The following is a 19,425-nucleotide window of genomic DNA, read 5'->3' on the forward strand; positions in this document are numbered from 1 at the left end:
CAAGGAGACAGCTGTTCAGTTCCTTGATCGTCTCACAGCTTACTTAAATGAGTGGATGGAGAAAGATGAAACTCCTTCCACGCGTGAGGGGATAATTGACCTTATGCTGCGTACACAGCTAGAGAGGTCGTGGCCTGCTGAGCTCATAGCACAGCTTAAGATCTGCCAGGTGAAAGATGCCAGCCAAATGGCAGAGAAGGCTGACGCATTCTTTACTGCATACGGGTATCAAGCTCGTAAGCAAAACACCTGGAGCAGAAAAGATACTGCCAAGTCTGGGAAGCCGTCTCAGACTGAACCCCAGCAACAAGGCCATTCTCAGAATAATGGCCAAGGTCCAAAACCGCAGTGGAAGGACCAGGGGCAAAACACTCAGAAATTTGAGTGGAAGAGGTACAACAAGTACCCTAACCAGCAGCAGTATCAGCCACGCAACCGACCGTCGGGACAAACTTTTTCACCACCAGCTCAAAAGAGGCAGGAAGCAAATGCAGCCTTCATTCCTCAGCAGCAGCACGGTGGTCACGTCCCTACCAGTGTGGGTACTTCCCCACAGTTCACTAGTCCCACAGTGACAGTGAACCCCCCTCCACAGATGGCCAATGTTCCATCTCCCCAATATAACCCTCAAGGCACAATGTTTGCCACATCAATTCAGCAGCCTCATGAGTGGCTAGCTGCTTCCTCCACAGGCCCTCCCACAGGTGACAGTACCTTCCTTGTTCAGCCAGGGTTTGTGGGAGGCATTCCTGTGAAGGTCCTGAGAGACAATGGTTCCTCAGGTTGCTCTGTCAAGCAGAGTCTAGTTCGGCCTGAGCAGTATACAGGTCGACAGATCCATGCAAAGCTTATTGATGGATCAGTGAGACTGTTCCCTGAGGCATGTATCCAGGTGGCATCTCCATTTTATACTGGTACGACACTTGCAGTTGTCATGCCAGAGCCTCTATTTGACTTAATAGTAGGCAATATTAATGGAGCCAAGGATAGTTGCTCCGATGATGGCGCTACTCACACTTCGGCTGCTGCAGTAACACGAGCCATGGCTGAGGCTCCAGACTGTGTCACCCCAGTGTTCATTGAATCGCCGCAAGATCTGATGTGTAGTCAACTTGTTGTACAAGAACAACATTCTGACCCGACACTTGCTGCCGTGCGGAATAAACAAAAGGGTCGAGTGATTAAGTATTCATGGGGAGGTTGAGCCAAGTTCCTTCGCAAACAAGGACGGCTCTACCGTGAGTCACGAACACCCGAGGGCAAGGTTCGACTGCAGTTTGTCGTTCCCGCCAAGTACCGCCCAGCAGTGTTACAATGGGGTCATTGTCCAGCCTCAGGAGGTCACCTGGGCAAAAGGAAGACCCAGGGCCGTATCCGAGCTGACTTTTTCTGGCCAGGGATGGCACGAGACATAGACAGTTTTGTCCGTTCCTGCAGTGTGTGCCAAAGTATCACCACTGATCAGGGACATGTCCTTCCTGTGCCGTTCATAACCACACCTGTAATCTCTGAGTCAGTTGAGAGACAGGGTAGTGGTGAAGTGGGTGCAGACCTGACGTCTCGCCCATTGGCCCCACAGGACACATTATGTCCGGGGCCTGTACATACATATTATGTACCGTAAGATAAGGGGGAAGTTGAGAGGCGACTTGAGGCTATGGAAGACCCAAGTTTGCACAAGGATTCTCAGCTTCCCGATACTAATATAAGTACTGTAGTTAAGGGGGAAGTGAGAATTCCGCAGAGGCGACTTGAGGCTATGGAAGACCCAAGTTTGCATAGGATTCTCAGCTCCCCGATACTAATATAAGTATTGTAGGTTAAGGGGGAAGTTTGAGAGAGAACTCCGCAGAGGCGACTTGAGGCTATGGAAGACCCAAGTTTGCACAAGGATTCTCAGCTTCCAGGTACTAATATATGTACCGTAGGTTAAGGGGGAAGTTGAGAGGCGACTTGAGGCTATGGAATACCCAAGTTTGGACAAGGATTCTCAGCTTCCCGATACTAATATAAGTATTGTAGGTTAAGGGGGAAGTTCGAGAGAGAACTCCGCAGAGGCGACTTGAGGCTATGGAAGACCCAAGTTTACACAAGGATTCTCAGCTCCCCGATATTAATATAAGTACTGTAGGTTAAGGCACAGGTTGAGGACCCGTGTGCGGTTCGAGGCTATGGAAGACCCGAGTTTGCACAGGGATTCTCAACTTGCTGACATAATCGTGTGCTATAATTAATGGCGACCTCGAATGTACGAAGCTTAGGCTGTCACTTGTATTTTTCAGCTAGAGCGTACTTTTCGTAGCATGTACTGATTGCTAGGCAGAGAGAGTAATTGCAACTTAATAAGAATTTTGTCTCATTGACACTTTTGATGCTCCACCTCAATTGGTTTTGCAGGTTCAGCAATGGGTGTAGCAGTTTTGCTGTGCGGGCCAGCTGATCGTCTGCCGCACGCTGCCGCCTCTTCTCCTCTGCCTTCGTCGTCGCCATATTATTATTTACTGTCATTTTACACGTAGGTACAGTTACACTACAACTGTCACACCTACACCGTGTATTACATACACCACGCTACACAACAATTAGTTGTCAGTGTAAATGTAGCGACTTTTCGCTCAGTTTGACCTGAGTACAGGATTTTCACCGTCGTCACAGAGTTTTTCCCTCAAGCTTGCTTCTATTAACGTAAATACGAGTTTTTTTTCGCTCACTGACGACTGCGACTTTCTCCTGTAGCAGGATAGCACACACACCACAGTGTGAATCTTGTGTGACTGAGTTAGGATTTATATATATGTATATTGAAATCTTTCTTCTGAAGGAAGAAAGATTTAATTTTCATGGGGCGTAATGTCACGAATCAATTCGCGACATTTCCCTTTTGTGAGAAGCCGCGAACTATTAGTGGAAAACTCACTGTTTTTCGTTCAGTTAACCGCTCATTCGGACGGAAGCTTTGTCAAATCAGTTTTTCATTGTCATACGTGATCGTCTCTGTGTGAGACATTAGCGCTTCCGATGAGCGATTGTTTTGGGCGCGTTTCGCTCACTCGACCGTTAGAAAATACGGCTTAGTGCTCCGCCTTTCTTTTCCACGATTTGAATTCAGTCTTGTGTTTGCTGTGACGGAGAAAGGTCCTGTGCTCAGAAGTGGAGAGGTCAGCTAGCACCCCAAGCTCCACTAGTACAGTAATCCCAGTACTCCCACCTTAGTGGTGATACATAGCATTCATCGGCTGGTATTTCTTTTGTGTATTTTGTAGTTTTAAGAGCTTAGTTAAGGTGTTTTTCCTAGGCGTAAGTATTTAGCTTTTGTGCGAGTGAGTGAGTGCGTCTCATTTAATTGATTTGAAATGTAATGTTAAATTTATTTTTTGTGATTAATAAATTTAACAGTTCTATTTCTTGAGCTTAATGTAGAGTAAAAATCTTGTTTCATTTCTCCATAATTAAGCTTGTTTCCCATATAGCTCCTAGCTTGCATAAACGTTTGCTTTCATAACTGGTACTTAGACCAGTCTTGTTGTATTAACTTAAAATCCGTTGTGCCAGGAGTTAATGCATCAGCAAGAACCTGATGTTATTATTATTAGTATTAGTTATTTATTGTCAGGGGTGATGTAACTTTCTCCAGAGGCTAACAGTACAGTAATTCAGCAATTGTGAGTAATTAGTCTCTGCTGTGTACTGTGGAGAAAGTTTATAAATTCTCGTTCTCAGAGAATCGTGCACAAGCCAGCGTAAAGAAATCGTTGCTTGATGTAGCAAGACAATCATTGTCTCTGCTCTTCAATATTATTGAATATTAATATCAAATAATATTTAAGCATTTATTTCAAAATTACCCTGATATAAAAACCCCGTGACAGAAGGAGAAGAGAGAGAGTGGTAATACAACAAACACGTAACTGGTCTCTGTTCTGTCATGCTGGTAATTTCGAGAGAGGACCAAAGCCTAATCCATACCTCCACTAAAAGCCATCGCTAAATTTAGCCAGAAATGAGTCACAGCTCGGGAACCAGGCTCTGATTGGACTGGAAATTGTTTTATTCTTCAAGTTAGAACATTTTATAGGTATCTTGCTCAAACAAAAATTGTGCTACAATGCTCTGGTTTTGCTGTTAGTGTAACAAACCTACAAACCAACAAACCAATATACCAACATACAGAAATCGGATAATTATGATATAGATGACAGAAGTAAATATCCAGTTGAGGTAATCGATCTTGTGTAGGACAGTTTGGGTCTAAATGAGGAAAATTACAGTACATAACTTATTACTTTATAGCATAAGCCATTTCTCACATCGAATCAATTGTCTTATTTACTAGCGAAGTCTGGCGCTTAAAATTAATTGTTTCAGTCGGATTTTCTCAAGATGAAGGAAATGTATGTGCAGCCTTCTCCAGTTCACTGCAGGACTGAATCTCTCTATTTTGGGGGTTACAACCAGGAATCCCTCCAACGATGGCTTAGGCTGTGACAGGAAGGAGTGTGAATCAACGTTCCTTCCTCAGCGATAAAATGAGAATTAATAATTAAAGTCATACTAGGCTATACTGTGGCATTTATCGCAGGAACAGAACTAATGTGGTAGATACAATAATTTGGCGCATGTTTTGCTTAAACATTTCGTTCTTAAACATCTACACGTAATGGTTAACCACATAATTACTGTTCCCGGGAACTTATGTCCATTTTGTGTGAAAGCAGCGTATACCAAACAAATGAATACTGAGTCATGTGGGTTTAACATTTGTGAGAAATACTGACGTTGGTTGATGTATTATATGGCGTCACTTCTGAGGTCGCATTCTCGTGGGCTAGGAGGCTACTATGCACCCATTCCCTACCATTTTTTATTGTACATTAATATTATCTTGTATGTTGTCTGTTCCAGCTTTTCAGTATACTGTAAACTCTTCCTTTATCAGGATAACTCTGGCAATCTACTGCAGCTAACGCCAGAATAATTATTTGATTAAGATGAGAGTGATAGTACCCTGACCGTTAACAGTAGTACTCTTCTCATGGCTGGGATAATTCAAACATTATATTCTAGGTAATGCCAGACGATTTTATTCAGCTGGGAGTGAGTCATAGGAGCCTGAGAGTTAAAAACGCTAAACATGCCATATAAAAAGATATGGTATGAAAAAACGTCCTAAGCCACAAAGAAGATGGTTCTGTCAGTATTTCATAATCAACTTCTTATCACTACCCATCGTCCCCAATCATCACTTCTTTTGTCCATCTGCTTAAAATCCCTCCCGTTAACCTCCCGAGACATCCTTGTTGTTTCTCACTCCTTGTACAAATCTCTCTCTCTCTCTCTCTCTCTCTCTCTCTCTCTTGTAAAGCAAGCTGAGAACCCACTCATTAAGTTCCTCAAATATCCAAAAAATAATAACAGTCTTGTGTCTCATCCGCCGCTGCTCTTCATCATTCTTTGTCTCCCTTCCAGCCGTTATTCTGCATGTGGCCTTCCTCGCCACCTTCTTCTGGCTGAACGTGATCTGCTACGATGTGTGGAAGTACGTGGGGTGAGTACTAATAATGTTTCTTCAACTAAAGTTGTCTCTAGTAAAAGGGCTAGAGTTTCGACAGCTTACGTTTAACTGAGTCTACCCTGACATTCGTATTTTTTTTCTAAATTCATAAATGCTGTAGGGAGGGATTATGGAATATGATACATTCAGTCAAAATAGCATCACATGAGATGGATGGGTTCAGTGATTTCCTGTTGGCCTGCTGTTCAATAATTACAGACTGTGATGCCTCGGAAAGGTTAGCGTCTTTGTACTGTAGTGGCGCGCTGCTTTATTTCACTCAACATAATAAAATCATCTTATCATTCAATTCTTTATTGCTCCATCAGGAGTGTAGGGGCCAGGGGCTAGGCTACCTAGATCAGACATTTAAGATGAGACTGAACATCTCTTGCCCCAGAACTGTACTATGAAGGCAATAAACTTCAACCATTCATCGGACGTAAAACGTTATGGGCCACATTCAGTGGCCCTAGGCCACCAGGCGTTCATTTAGTCATACTCAGACTCCCACATAATTTTAAATGATGTCAATATTCCCATATCCACTACAATTGATATCCTAGGTGTCACACTAAACACCAACCTAAACTGAACAGCTTATGTTAAATCCCTTGCAAAAAAAATGCTTCTAACAAATTGTAACTTCTGTACAGAGTTCGTGAGTTCTTCACTGACTAGCAGTTGGCCACAATATACAAAAGTCATGTGTGTTCTCAGATCGAATACTGTTCACCACTGTGGAGTGGATGTGGAGCGGTTGCATTGAGGCAGTTGGACAAAATTCAAAATAAAGCCATTAGATTAATCAATAATCCTGCCATAACGCAGGACCTTCCTCCATTATCAGTACGTCGAGATGTTGCTTCTTTAGCATTATTTTACCAATATTTTTACCGTAAGTGCTCTAACGAACTGGCTTCAAGAGTGCCTTCCCTTCACATTTTCTCCCGAAATACTCGGGCAGCTGGGAGCGCCCATGAACTCACACTCTCTCCCCCGCAATGCAGAACCTCTGCTTATCAAAATTCATTTATCCTCAGAACTACTACTCTCTGGAATTCACTTCCTGGGAGTTGCTTCCCACACACATTTAATCCGCTTTTATTTAAATCCAGTTGTTATAAATATTTTATGAATGGAGGATACCGTTAGGTACATGAACTTATCTATTTTTATTTCCTTAGTTTTTCCTTCCTCCATGCATTGTCTCTTTATAAAATATGGTTATCACCCAACGTCGTTAATGATTTGATTTTCTAGGTTGTAAGAAACCCAATATAGAGTCACCTGAAGGTAGTACTGCATCAGGTGAGTAGCTGATGGACGCCTCCATCTATCATAGATCATTATACATTACATCATGTTTTACAAGGAATAACCAAGGTCATAATTATTATATGGTTTGGTCTGGCATAGATTGCGTTTTATGCAAAATTCCACCCAGTGTGATATGTAGTATCGAAATAGGGATAAAGTGTGCCTTTGATATTAAATATCAGAGATACGGAAAACAAGACAGTCGAGCTGGGGATTAAGTGTGCCATTTATATTATTTTCAGCTTACAGAAAGCAAGACTGTATAGTATAAAAGATCCTTTTCATTTAATTGCTGGTATGTTGTCTGGTTAGTACTTGGATGGGTGACCGCCTGGGAACACCAGATGCTGTTGGCATCCCTATGTGTCAAGTGGGGTTGGTGGAGGATTAGTGCCCCTCCCTGTAAAACAATTAACTCTAAGCCCTTGGCCACCCCGTGTGGGATACATGGCGTCTGGCAATGGATGGATGGATTTGATGTTGTTTATGTACAAACCCTTGTGTTTCGATTTTACAGCGCAGGGAATTGTTCACATTGAAGATTGGCGCCCACAACAGGAAATGATAATGGAGAAGATACAGCAGTTTCGGCACGATTTTATCTTCTAAGTAAATAAGATTTCCATATATGGATCTAATTCTTCCACTTGAGTAGTTCACTATGATTAGTTTTCATTTTTGTTTTTACAGCCACCTGACAGTTTTATAAAACCTAAGGAGGGAGGAATTCTTATGCTGAAGGGGTTAGATACACAACTAACTGAATCGGTTTCCCACTATGATCAATTTTCTCTAATTTTGACTAGGCCACCATAAGGTCTCTATCTATTTATCTATAGCCCGACGCCCTAATCCCGCAAAGGGTGGCCGCAGACAAAACGCCTCCAAGTCACTCTGTCACCCACCATTCGACTACCCTCCCCCCAACTCACCCCCCCCCTCCCTCATATACCTCTCAACTCCATCCCTCCACCTCATCCTCGGTCTACCCCTCCCTCTCCCTCCCTCCACCTCACCTACATACACCCTCTTAGTCAGTCTTTCATTCTCCATTCTCTCCACATGTCCAAACCACCTCAGTGTATTTCTCCTACTCTTCTCAACCACATCCACATCTACCCCACAGCGTTCCTTCACTTCTTCATTCGTCAACCTGTCCCTCCACGTCACTCCACATGCTCCTCTCAAGTAACTCATTTCCACAGCTCTCACTCTTGACTTGTTCCCCTATTGCAAGGTCCACGCCTCGCTTCCATACGTCAGGGTAGGGATCACAATACCATCATGCAGTGACTTCTTAACTTCCATACTCACCTCCCTATTTCTCATCACTGCTTTCAGTGTACCAACAACCTTCCTTCCCTGCTGTACCCTTTCACGTACTTCATCCCCCAAAGTTCCATCCTTACTCATCACACTGCCCAAGTACTTGAATGCACTCACATTCTCCATATCCTCACCATCCAACCTCACTGCACACTCTGTGACTTCATTCCTCTCAAACACCATAACTTTACTTTTATTTACATTAACTTTCAGATTCCTCCTCCTACACACTGTCCCAGATTCATTCACCAAACCTTGCAACTCCCATTCATCTTCACTCAACAATACTGTATCATCAGCAAACAGCAACACAGGAAGCTTCCATATCTCACCCTCATTCATTAGGGCCAGCCCCACATCCACTGCCCTACCTTGCACCTCCTTTACAACCCCATCCATATATATATTAAACAGCCATGGAGACATCACACACCCCTGTTTCAGTCCCACATTGAGATCAAAGAACTCACTCAGCTCACCATCCACTCGCACCGTAGCCCTAGCTCCCTCGTACATACTCTTCACAGTACTCAACAATTTCCCCTCCACTCCATATATTCTTAATACCTTCCACATACCTTGCCTATCTATTCTGTCATAAGCTTTCTCCAAGTCCATGAAGGCAGCATACACTTTCCTTCCCTTCTCTAGATACTTCTCCACTAAACATCTTAGAACAAATATCTGATCTACACACCCTTTTCCCTTCCTAAATCCCCCTTGTTCTTCTCCAACTAGCTTCTCTGTCATATGCCTAACCCTATCAATGAGTATTCTACCATATATTTTACCAGTCAAAACTAAGAAGGCAAATACCCCTATGGTTACCACATACTTCTCTCTCCCCTTTTCCTTTGTACAGAGGAACAATTATACCTGATTTCCAGTCCTCTGGAACCCTTCCCTCTTCCCAAGCCAATCTACACAACTTCCATATCCACTCCACAACAATCTCACCCCCATACCTAAGCATTTCACCACACACTCCATCAATTCCTGGGGCCTTTCCCAGCTTAATCTTCTTCATCGCTTCCACTACTTCCGCCCTACTGATCTCTCCCTCCTTCCTCTCATCTCTTCTTCTCCCAGCCATTCCCCAACCACTTATACTCACACTGCTCTCACTCTCTACATTCAACAAATCCTCAAAGTGCTCCTTCCATCTCCTCAATTTCTCTCTCTTCTCCACCAACAATCTATTATTCCTATCTTTCACTCCCTTATTACTTCCCCTTTCACACTGCCTTACTTTCTTTACCTCCTTCCAAAACAATTTCTTACTCTCCCTCCATTTCACACTCAGATTTCTCCCAAACTCTTCATCCACTTTCTTCTTACTCTCCTTCACCAGTCTCTTAACCTCCCTTCTCCTGCTCACATATACCTCTCTCTTCTCTCTCTCATCTTCTTCCCTACCTCTACTCGCCAACCATTCACCATATGCCTTCTTCTTTTGTTCCACAGCTCGTTTCACCTCATCATTCCACCATGCTGTCCCTTGCACACCCTTGCATCTCCTCCTCACTCCACAAACCGCCTCACACGCTGCGCCTATCTCTTCCGTGAATATCTTACATACGTCTTCCACCCCTTCCATCTGCTCTAGCTCATACCTTCCCAATCTTTCTTCCACTATGCTCTTATACTCTGTCATTTTCTCACTATCTTGCAATTTCTCCATTCTTCTCACAGGAGCTGCTTCCTCCTGTCTTCCCCTTCGCCTCCTCAACCACTTTCTTTGCATCTTTACCTTGGCCATCAGTAAGTGATGGTCCGAGACTCCATTCCCCCACCCTCTTCACACTCTTGCATCCAGCACTTGTCTTCTCATTCGCTCATCCACACACACGTAGTCTATCATTGCCTTTCGTTCAACAAGTTCACCATCCATCCTTCTCATTACTCTCCATGTATACCGGTGGATCATCTTATGACGAAAGTAGGTGTTGGCTATTGCCAACCCCTTACAAGCACAGATGTCCACGAAAGCACTACCATTCCCATCTACTTCAGCTGGCACACCCCACTGACCAACCACTCCATCCACTCGTACATTCCCAACTTTGCCATTCATGTCTCCAGTCAACAGCACTCTCTCGCTCCTCTCAAACTTGTCCATACATGCTTCTACTCTCACCCAAAACTCATCTTTCACTCTTGCCACTCGATCCTCTGTTGGAGCATACACACATACAATCGCCCATGCTTGTATACCTACTTTCATCCTCACCCATACAATCCTTGCACCCACTGTTCCATACTCTCTTATATTCTCCTTCCATTTCTTGCCTATCATCAGACATACTCCCTCTCTTGCCCTCTCATTCTCACTGACTTCCGGACATATACCTAAACCATATTCCCATTCTCTCACCCTTTCACCTTCCCATTTAGTTTCAGTCAATCCACATATATCCACTTTTGCATCCTCAAGCACCTGAATAATCTCTCTCTCTTTCACTTCATCATTCACTCCTCTCACATTCCATGTTCCCACCCTAAGAATGTCCTTTGTCCGTTCCTTAGTCGTCAACGTATGGTCCGTCCGGGTCCGAGGCGCTTTATTCTCTTTTTTAATTGGTTCTTTTTACGGGGTGGGGCACTAACCCACCACCAACCCTTTTAGTCGCCTCGTACGACAAGCAGGGATACTGGGGGAGTATTCTTGAAACCCCCCTACCCCCAGGGTAGGGGGGTTTCAAGAGGAGACTTTCCACAGTGAACGAGTTAGTGTTGCACTAATGATGTTCCAGCTAATACATATGCTACTATTTTGTCCAGTTGTCACCATACCACGAATATTCAATACTAGTGATTCAATCAGTGCATGGAAAATGGAACAAAGAGGTGTTGCTTATCAGTCAGTCTGAGACATTACCACCGTGACCATACCGTTCACCATGGACACTTAACCGGTGATACGTACAACCATTGTCGACCTTCACGGTAAGGGCTACAACATGTGAATGTGATCTGAATAACAGTTCTCTAATTACTACTCAGTAAACAAGGAATGCCGCTCGAAGGTGATATGGAGAATCCTTATGAAAACAGGACTACCACTGCAGTGCTGGCCTGGACCAAAGAGCATTTTCCACTGTCTGCCAAATTCTTTGTCAGCTCATTTCGCGCAAGATGTGCAGCAATACTGTTTTGACTGAGTGTTGTATATATATAGAAAGTATGGTATAGGCAAAGGAAAGAAAAAGTTCGGTAATGTGGAGAGCTTCTTTGACGGTAGTGGAGCATACAGAAGGGTAAGTGGATGTCGTTTTAGAGCGACACAGGGGTACCCTTGGTCGTTCAGTGAGAGGCCATAATAAGGGTTAAAAAAACATAGGCAACGCTACGTTGTTGCAACCCTCCATCTGCCCAAGCACATACCCCCACCTCCCGCACACCTAACCAAGCTCACTATGCTCCCCCCCCCTCGTCTGTATAACACAGAGACATTGATACTTATAAATTTCAGTAGTTTACCCATGGTGTAGACCTTTTCCAGTGATGTCACAGAAATCAAGTGGTTTTGTTTATGACTCCATACTGAACGGCAAACTCCTCGCAGTAATGGCTGTCCAGACAGGGCTGTCAGAGATGAAACTGTCAGATATGTACAGAAATCTGATTCAACGCCACCAAGATCTGTACAGGAACAAAATACATTGTTTGGAACTAGATCCTTTCACCATGTCTAGGGAGAAATTCACCAGTTTCAAGGATTGGGTACCGAAACCAGATCTCAGATATGGCGATCTCTATCACTGTTTGGTAAACACCCCATCAATGTTCACCGGGACATCCTTCAAGGTAAGCAGACATGTCATATTGTATAATATGTGCAATGTAGATAGCTGGAATTGACATATGATACTTGTAAATCGTCTTGGTAATCAGTAAATTATTGACGTGGGGCCAAGGGGGGAGGGATTGTATTTATTGATTAGGAATCGAGTAGTTGATGAATGCAATAGGTTTGCCAGTGATGTACCCTAGTTGCTGCCCTCTATTTAGAAAGTTTCAAGCATGGGTTAGATAAGCGTATGACATGTATGGGTTGCATACAAAATTTGTCATTCTTGTAGTCACACTCCTGTGAGAGCTGCCTAGCATGGGCCTGCATGAGCTATTGTAGGCAGGGTAAATTAGTCACACTCTTGTGGGAGCTGTTTGGCATGGGCCTATTGGCCTACTGCTGTTATCCTCTCTTCTTTATCTTCAAGTTAGGTCCTAAGTTAGGTTAGGTTAGGTTAAGTTGGTTGGGTTAGCTTGGTTTGGAATAAAAAAAAGTAATTTCTGACAGGAATGAATATCAGATTCAAATTAATCACACTTTAAAACATTAAACGATGGAAATTTTAAGCTTCAAGGTGAGTTGGGTGTAATTCTGGAAATTTACCAAAAAATTTATTTTGGAAATTTCAGTAACTATAGGCCTAGATAGATACACACAGCCTATATATTTGTATGTTTAAAGAGGTTTTACATAAAATTCATAATTGATAGTATATGCCAAAACTGTCAAAATTACTGTTGAAGTTAACTTTTACACTGAAACTGAAACATAACATTGGCACAAACTTAAATTCAGGTCATTTATTTCTTGCTGATGAGACCCACAATATAAAACTAAAAGACTTCAGCAATAGAGTTTTAATGATTTTACATTTTATATTAACAAGAAAATCTTAGTAGCTACATACCTGGTAAAAGATAAATATAAGCGGCTGTTTATGTAAGTATATAATTTATCCTCTTTTTTGTAATTAAAACGTTTTTGTACTAAGTGATAAATGTATATTTAACTGCAGCATGTATTGACAGTTTTGCATTCTGTAAAGCAACATTCATTTCTAAATAAAATAGAAAATTATAAATAGTAGTACCATTAATTACTCTTCAGTTGTAATTGAAATATTGTTTAGCACACAGGCTCACAGTGGTATATAACAGTTTTATGCTGAAGTGTTGAACAATGTTCTGTACTGCACTATTATTAAAATCATCCACCATGACACAAATATCAATTCCAAATTAATCACACTGAAAAACATTGAAAAAATAAAAATACAAGCCATAACCTAACCTGACCTAACCTCCTTACCTAACCACACCTAACTTTAAGTACGACCTAACCTGTAATTTAATCGGTTTTACCTACGCATCTAACATTCTTACCCATCACTGCTATGTCCGGTTTGGTTTGGGTGAAACTCTGGAATAATAACAAAACAAGGCCTGTGACATGGACCCTCCCCCTCTTCCCCCCCCCCCCGCACACATGGCCGTGTGGCTCTTGTGCTCTGGGACATTAACATAATTAGAATATCCCATGATACCAGCAGCTGCTAAGAATGGTAAATATGCCCGTATCTACTCACAAATCATCGGCTCACCTGATATGAAATACTCGCTATAGAGCCGGGAGTAGGCTCGGCTGCCAATTCTCCCTCTTCACAGCAGCTATCCACTTCTCACGGCTTTCCTCATTGGCTGGAAACCGTTAGAAGTGTACCCCACTTCCAGTTTTCTGCCTTGGCTTACAGCCGAAGGCACAACAGTGGGATACCATCGTGGATTCTGCAATTCTCTCTCTCAAGACGTCCGACAATTTGCTGTCCAATGTGACGTCGTAAACAAAAGTCACATGACTCGTGACGTCACGCGGAAAAGCTCTGTTTATGAATGCATAGGATTCCTTCCACAGCTGCATTGAAATCTCTGAATTTTTTTTCAAACTTTTCAATAGAGAGAGAGAGAGCTGATGAGCACCCAGCTGTTTTCTGGATAACTATGAGAGCACCACTATAATTTCATAGTTTGGGTATTAAGAAGCAGTCCAATTAGTAAGTGTATCAGTGTACAGTTGTATAGCGTCAAACTCTAGCCGTGGAATTGTAACAACACGGTAAGACTAAGGGTGATTATCATGACTGGGGAACTTCACAATAACGTGAATAACATATTACGAATAATTAATGACCCACAGTTTTGGCTTGAAAAGTTGGTCAGTATGTAGTTTTGGCTATTAATCCCTTTTTTCATCCAACCTCGGTATTTCAAGAGGTTTTTCGTGTGATTCGTTCGATTCTGACCTTCATTTCCGTCGTTTTTTTACATACGTCGTGTACAGAGTCACAGACCGTCTGTCACTGTCACGTACTGATCTTGTCCAGCTTAGCAGTCCACCAGTCCCAAAGGTTGCCAACTCTCACGAGTGAAACGATGCCAGATCTACACATGTACAATACCAAATTTTACATTTCAATACCAAATTACATATATATATATATATATATATATATATATATATATATATATATTATAGAAGCTAAAAAAAGAACAGAAATGGAGGTGGGCAGGCCATATAGCAAGAATAAGGGATAACCAATGGAGCAAGAGGCTGACAGACTGGACACCAAGAGATTGTAAACTTAGCAGAAAAAGGCCAAACAGGAGATGGAGAGATGAGATAAAAAATTGCAGGGAAAACGTGGCAAAGATTGGCTCAGTCAAGGAATTCATGGAAAAGGTTGGGGGAGGCCTTTGTTCAGCAGTGGACTAGTTATGGCTGATGATGATGATGATATATATATATATATATATATATATATATATATATATATATATATATATATATATATATATATATATATTGTTACATAGCCTATGATTTCATCATCCTTTGTGTAATTTTAACGCACAGTATGCTGCATGTTTGATCACGAGCGTGTTCTGCCTCAGTTCCCCCCTTCTACCGTTATAGTAGAGTAAGTCGTCATTTCTGTTGTTGAGTGCGGGATTTTCAGCTCTTTGTCCCCATGGCTTCATACGCGTCCTTCTTACAAGTTGTATCAAGCTCTGCTGGCCCCTATATAATGAGCTCAGTCTCTGCATCATTGTCACTTAGATCTACTCCTCATTTTGCTCGCATCTCTGTCCTCCCCTGTACAGATATTATTATTGTGAGTGCTCAAGAAATCTCCAAACATCTAGCAGCTGTGTGTAATTTGAGTATAAGTGTTATTGCATTTTTTCTTGTACTGTGTAGCATAAGGTTAATTCTTAGGCCTAGTGAGGTTTTTGATTAACGTTGGGTTTTATGTCAGTCATTTTTTGATAATAGTTTGTATCTGTAATAATTTATCTGGCATTCACTGAGTATTATCTGGTATCTCATTTTATCAGGGCTGACTTAGATAAATTTACTCTTGCTAATTTCGTGTTAATAGAGGCTATTGCAGTTAACCATATATTTAACCTGTTTATTTGCCATTACATTATCCTTATGAGTCCTGAATGTTTTGTTGTTAGTTTGAGCATTAAACTTTAACTTGTAATTTTACCTAACTCTTTTGTTTTGAACCTGGAACTTTACGGGACAGTAGTGACTCTTAGTATTCTCACTTAAAGTGTACGTTATCTTTCTCTGTTCCGTAACATAAATTTGGCGACCTCATATCAGGATATTCAGGATATTATCATAAGGATATTGCTTGATATTTTGTGACTGTTACTTATTCATTATGTCTACTTTTACTACACTTGATGAAGCCAAAGATTTTTTGTCAAATGTGCAAACAGTGTGTGATATAGAAAACAGAACAAAGAATGAACTTAAGCTTGTTGCTCAACAATTGGGAATTGCAGTTCACTCTCATCATTCTAAAGATCAAATTGTTGACATGATTAATGAAAGCTTGTTTAATGTAACTCCTCCAAATGAGCAATCGCAGATTGAATTAGCTAAGTTACAGCTAGCCTTGCAGGAGGCAAAAGCTAAGGAGGCTGAATTTCAGGCAAATGCTCGTATCCAAGAGGCTCAGGCACAAGTTGAAATTGCTAGGATTCAGGCAGACCATGAGTATCGCATGAAACAAGGTGGAACTGGATCATCTAGCTCTGATGATTTTGATGTGGCTAAAAATGTTAAACTTGTCCCTCCTTTTAATGAATCTGATTTAACAAAGTATTTTCAGTTGTTTGAGAGGTAGCTACAGGTTTTAATTGGCCTCAAAAGTATTGGCCAGTACTCCTTCAAACTCTTCTCACCGGTAAAGCTCAAGTAACTTATGCATCTTTGCCTCAGGATCAATCTGATAATTATGATGTAGTTAAGAGCTTGATTCTTAAGACCTATGAACTTGTTCCTGAAGCCTATAGAGTAAAATTTAGGACAACTTACAAGCAAGATAAGCAATCCCATGTTGAGTATGCAAAAATCAAAGAAGATCTGTTAGAGCAGTGGTTAAATTCTAAGAATGTGGATTCTGATTTTGGTAAATTTAAGCAGATGATTTTGCTGGAGGACTTCAAAAGGTGTATTTATAAAGATGTAAGCCTATATCTTGATGGGAAAAGAATAGATAATTTGTCTGATGCTGCAGTTTTAGCTGATGAGTATGTTCTCACTCACAAGAGATATTCTAGAGAAAAAGGGAAAGCTGAGAGTAAGTACGTTGCCTCTACTCAGAGTACAGGTAACGGGAAAGAGAATAAAGATGATGTTTCTCAGGAAGTAAATACCAGCTCCACCTTTAGATTTCAGAAAAGTAAATGTACTTATTGTAGTAAGCTTGGTCATACTACGGAGAAATGTTTCAGGAGACAGCGTGATGTGAACAAAAAGGAGTCTTTAAATATTCAGTCAATTGGTCTAGTGTCCACCCTTGCGAGTTCTCAGAATTCTTTAACTGAGTTAACTGAACCTGCTTTGAGGGGTAACTTAAATTCTCATGATGGAGCTCCTCTTTTGAGCAGTAACGTGGGTGACACTCTCAAGAGTTCATGTGCTAATTTCCTATCTGATGGTTTTGTCAGTCCTCTGGACAGTAATGACAGGAAATCAGTTAAAATATATCGTGATACAGGTGCTTGCCAATCCCTTATGCTGACCAGTGTTCTAAGCTCTAATGTTAATTCCTCTGATGAAACTGTAATCTTACAAGGTGTAGGGAATAGTTACTTCTCTCTTCCTCTGTGCAGAGTGAATTTAGAGTCTGGTTTTGTTAATGGTTCTGTTATGGTTGGGTTGGTTGAGACACTCCCAATGTCAGGTGTAACTTTCTTACTTGCAAATGATATTGGTGGAAGTCAAGTGTGTCCAGCTCCTCAGTTGTCTAGTGAGCCAGTGGCTGCGTCCCAGGATTGTGATGTCCCTGATGTGTTCCCTGCATGTGCTGTCACTAGGGCTAAGTCTAAAGTTACTGGTGACTTAGAGGATAATGATGATGATGATGTTATCCTAGCTGACACTTTTCTTGCTAATTTGGACCACTCACCAGATGAGGCAGTACCCCGTAGTGTTGATAATTTGTCTCGTCAAGAGTTGGTTGAGTTGCAGGTTGCTGACCCTGAGTTGAAAGGTCTAGCTAACTCTGCTTACAGTGAAGAAGAGTCAGCCGGTGCTTCTACTTGTTATTATGTAAAGTCAGGAGTACTTATGAGGAAGTGGAGACCCCCAACAGCATCAGCCGACTGTGAATGGGAGGTTGTACATCAAGTTGTCATCCCTCGTGTTTGTAGGCAGGATATCATTCGAATGGCTCATGATTCCAGTTTGGCAGGACACCTTGGAGTGAAGAAGACTGTGGCACGCATTTTGAAACACTTCTACTGGCCAGGTATCTTCAGGGATGTTTCCAGGTATTGTAAGTCTTGTCACACCTGTCAAGTTGTGGGGAAGTGTAATCAGACCGAAAAGGTTGCACCTCTAGTTCCCATTCCTCCTTTTGAGGCGCCTTTCACCCGTGTGTTGGTGGATATTGTGGGCCCTCTTCCTAAGACTTCTTCAGGATTTTCTTATGTGTTGACCATGATTGATATGGCTACTCGTTATCCTGAAGCCATTCCACTTAGAAACATCTCAGCAAAGAACGTGGTTAAGGAAATGCTAGGGTTCTTCACAAAGTTTGGTCTGCCCAAGGAGGTACAGTCAGACCGGGGAAGTAATTTCATGTCAAACGTTTTCAAGCAGTCTCTGAAAGAGTTGGGCATCACCCAGATCACCTCTTCAGCTTACCATCCCCAGACCCAAGGAGCGTTGGAGAGATATCATCAAACACTCAAATCGATGCTTAAGAAATACTGTTTGGAACATCAGAAAGACTGGGATAAAGGTCTTCCATTCGTTGTGTTTGCTGCAAGAGAATCTCCAAATGAATCACTGGGCTTCTCACCTTTTGAACTACTGTTTGGCCATGAAGTAAGAGGACCCCTTAAGTTACTCAAGGAATGCTGGCTGTCGGAGGAAGATGACGTCAACCTGCTGGAGTATGTGATGAAGTTTAAAGAACGGCTGTCCACTGCTTTACAGCTGGCGAGAGAGAATTTAGGAGCTGCTCAGGAGAAGATGAAGACTTGGTATGATAAGAAGTCCAGGTTACGCCACTTTCAGCCAGGAGATCAGGTTTTGATTCTGCTACCAGTTCATGGGCAATCTCTTCAAGCCAAGTTTAGTGGTCCTTATTTCGTGGAGAAGAAACTCAGTGATGTCAACTATGTCATCGCCACACCAGATCGTAGAAAGAGCAAGCAACTATGTCACATCAACATGCTAAAGGTATATCACAGGCGGGACGAAAATAATCCAGTCTGCACTGTAGCTGTTCCACCCGAGTCTGCAAGTGAAGCTCTCCCATGCAGTATGAGCCTGAGTGATAGTTTGAGGAAGAATCCTGATGTCATGAATGATCTCCAGACTAAGCTTTCTCATCTACCTCCCAAGGAAAGGCAGGAGTTTTCGGCATTACTGCAGGAGTACGCGCAAGTGTTCCGTGCTACTCCAGGAAGAACCACTGTGTTGATGCATGATGTCGATGTTGGAGGCGCAAAGCCAATTAAATTGCCTCCTTACAGTGTGAACCCAGTGAAAGTTCCTCTCATCCAGAAGAAGCTTGGCTACCTGTTGGACCACAAGATGATTGAGCCCTGTCAGAGCGAGTGGAGTTCTCCTGTCACTCTAGTCCCTAAGCCAGGTGGGTCACAGCGGCTTTGCATCGACTACAGACGTGTTAATCAGATAACTAAAACAGACACTTACCCTCTCCCTCGCGTGGAAGATTGCATAGACAAGATCGGAAAGGCTAGGTACATAAGTAAGTTTGATTTGTTAAAGGGATACTGGCAAGTACCTATGACTGAACGTGCTAGGGAGATCTCATGTTTTGTAACATTAGGAAAGACATTTGCATGTTCTGTAATGCCATGTACAGATTGTTTTAGAGTAATAA

General features: G+C 42.2%; 1 protein-coding gene across 1 annotated transcript in view; it reads left to right on the forward strand.

Moving 5' to 3' along the window:
• The window catches only part of LOC145412174 (putative G-protein coupled receptor Mth-like 3), an 80,038-nt gene that overhangs the window by 41,323 nt on the left and 19,290 nt on the right, over positions 1 to 19,425 (forward strand). Inside the window, exon 3 of the mRNA XM_080282106.1 lies at positions 5,467 to 5,545. Within this exon, the coding sequence (XP_080138232.1) occupies positions 5,467 to 5,545 (79 nt within the window). The remainder of the gene's footprint in view (positions 1 to 5,466; positions 5,546 to 19,425) is intronic.

The sequence above is a fragment of the Coenobita brevimanus genome, chromosome 92 (assembly GCF_032717465.1).
Source record: "Coenobita brevimanus isolate Jiangsu-jjx chromosome 92, ASM3271746v2, whole genome shotgun sequence".
Lineage (NCBI taxonomy): Eukaryota > Metazoa > Arthropoda > Malacostraca > Decapoda > Coenobitidae > Coenobita > Coenobita brevimanus.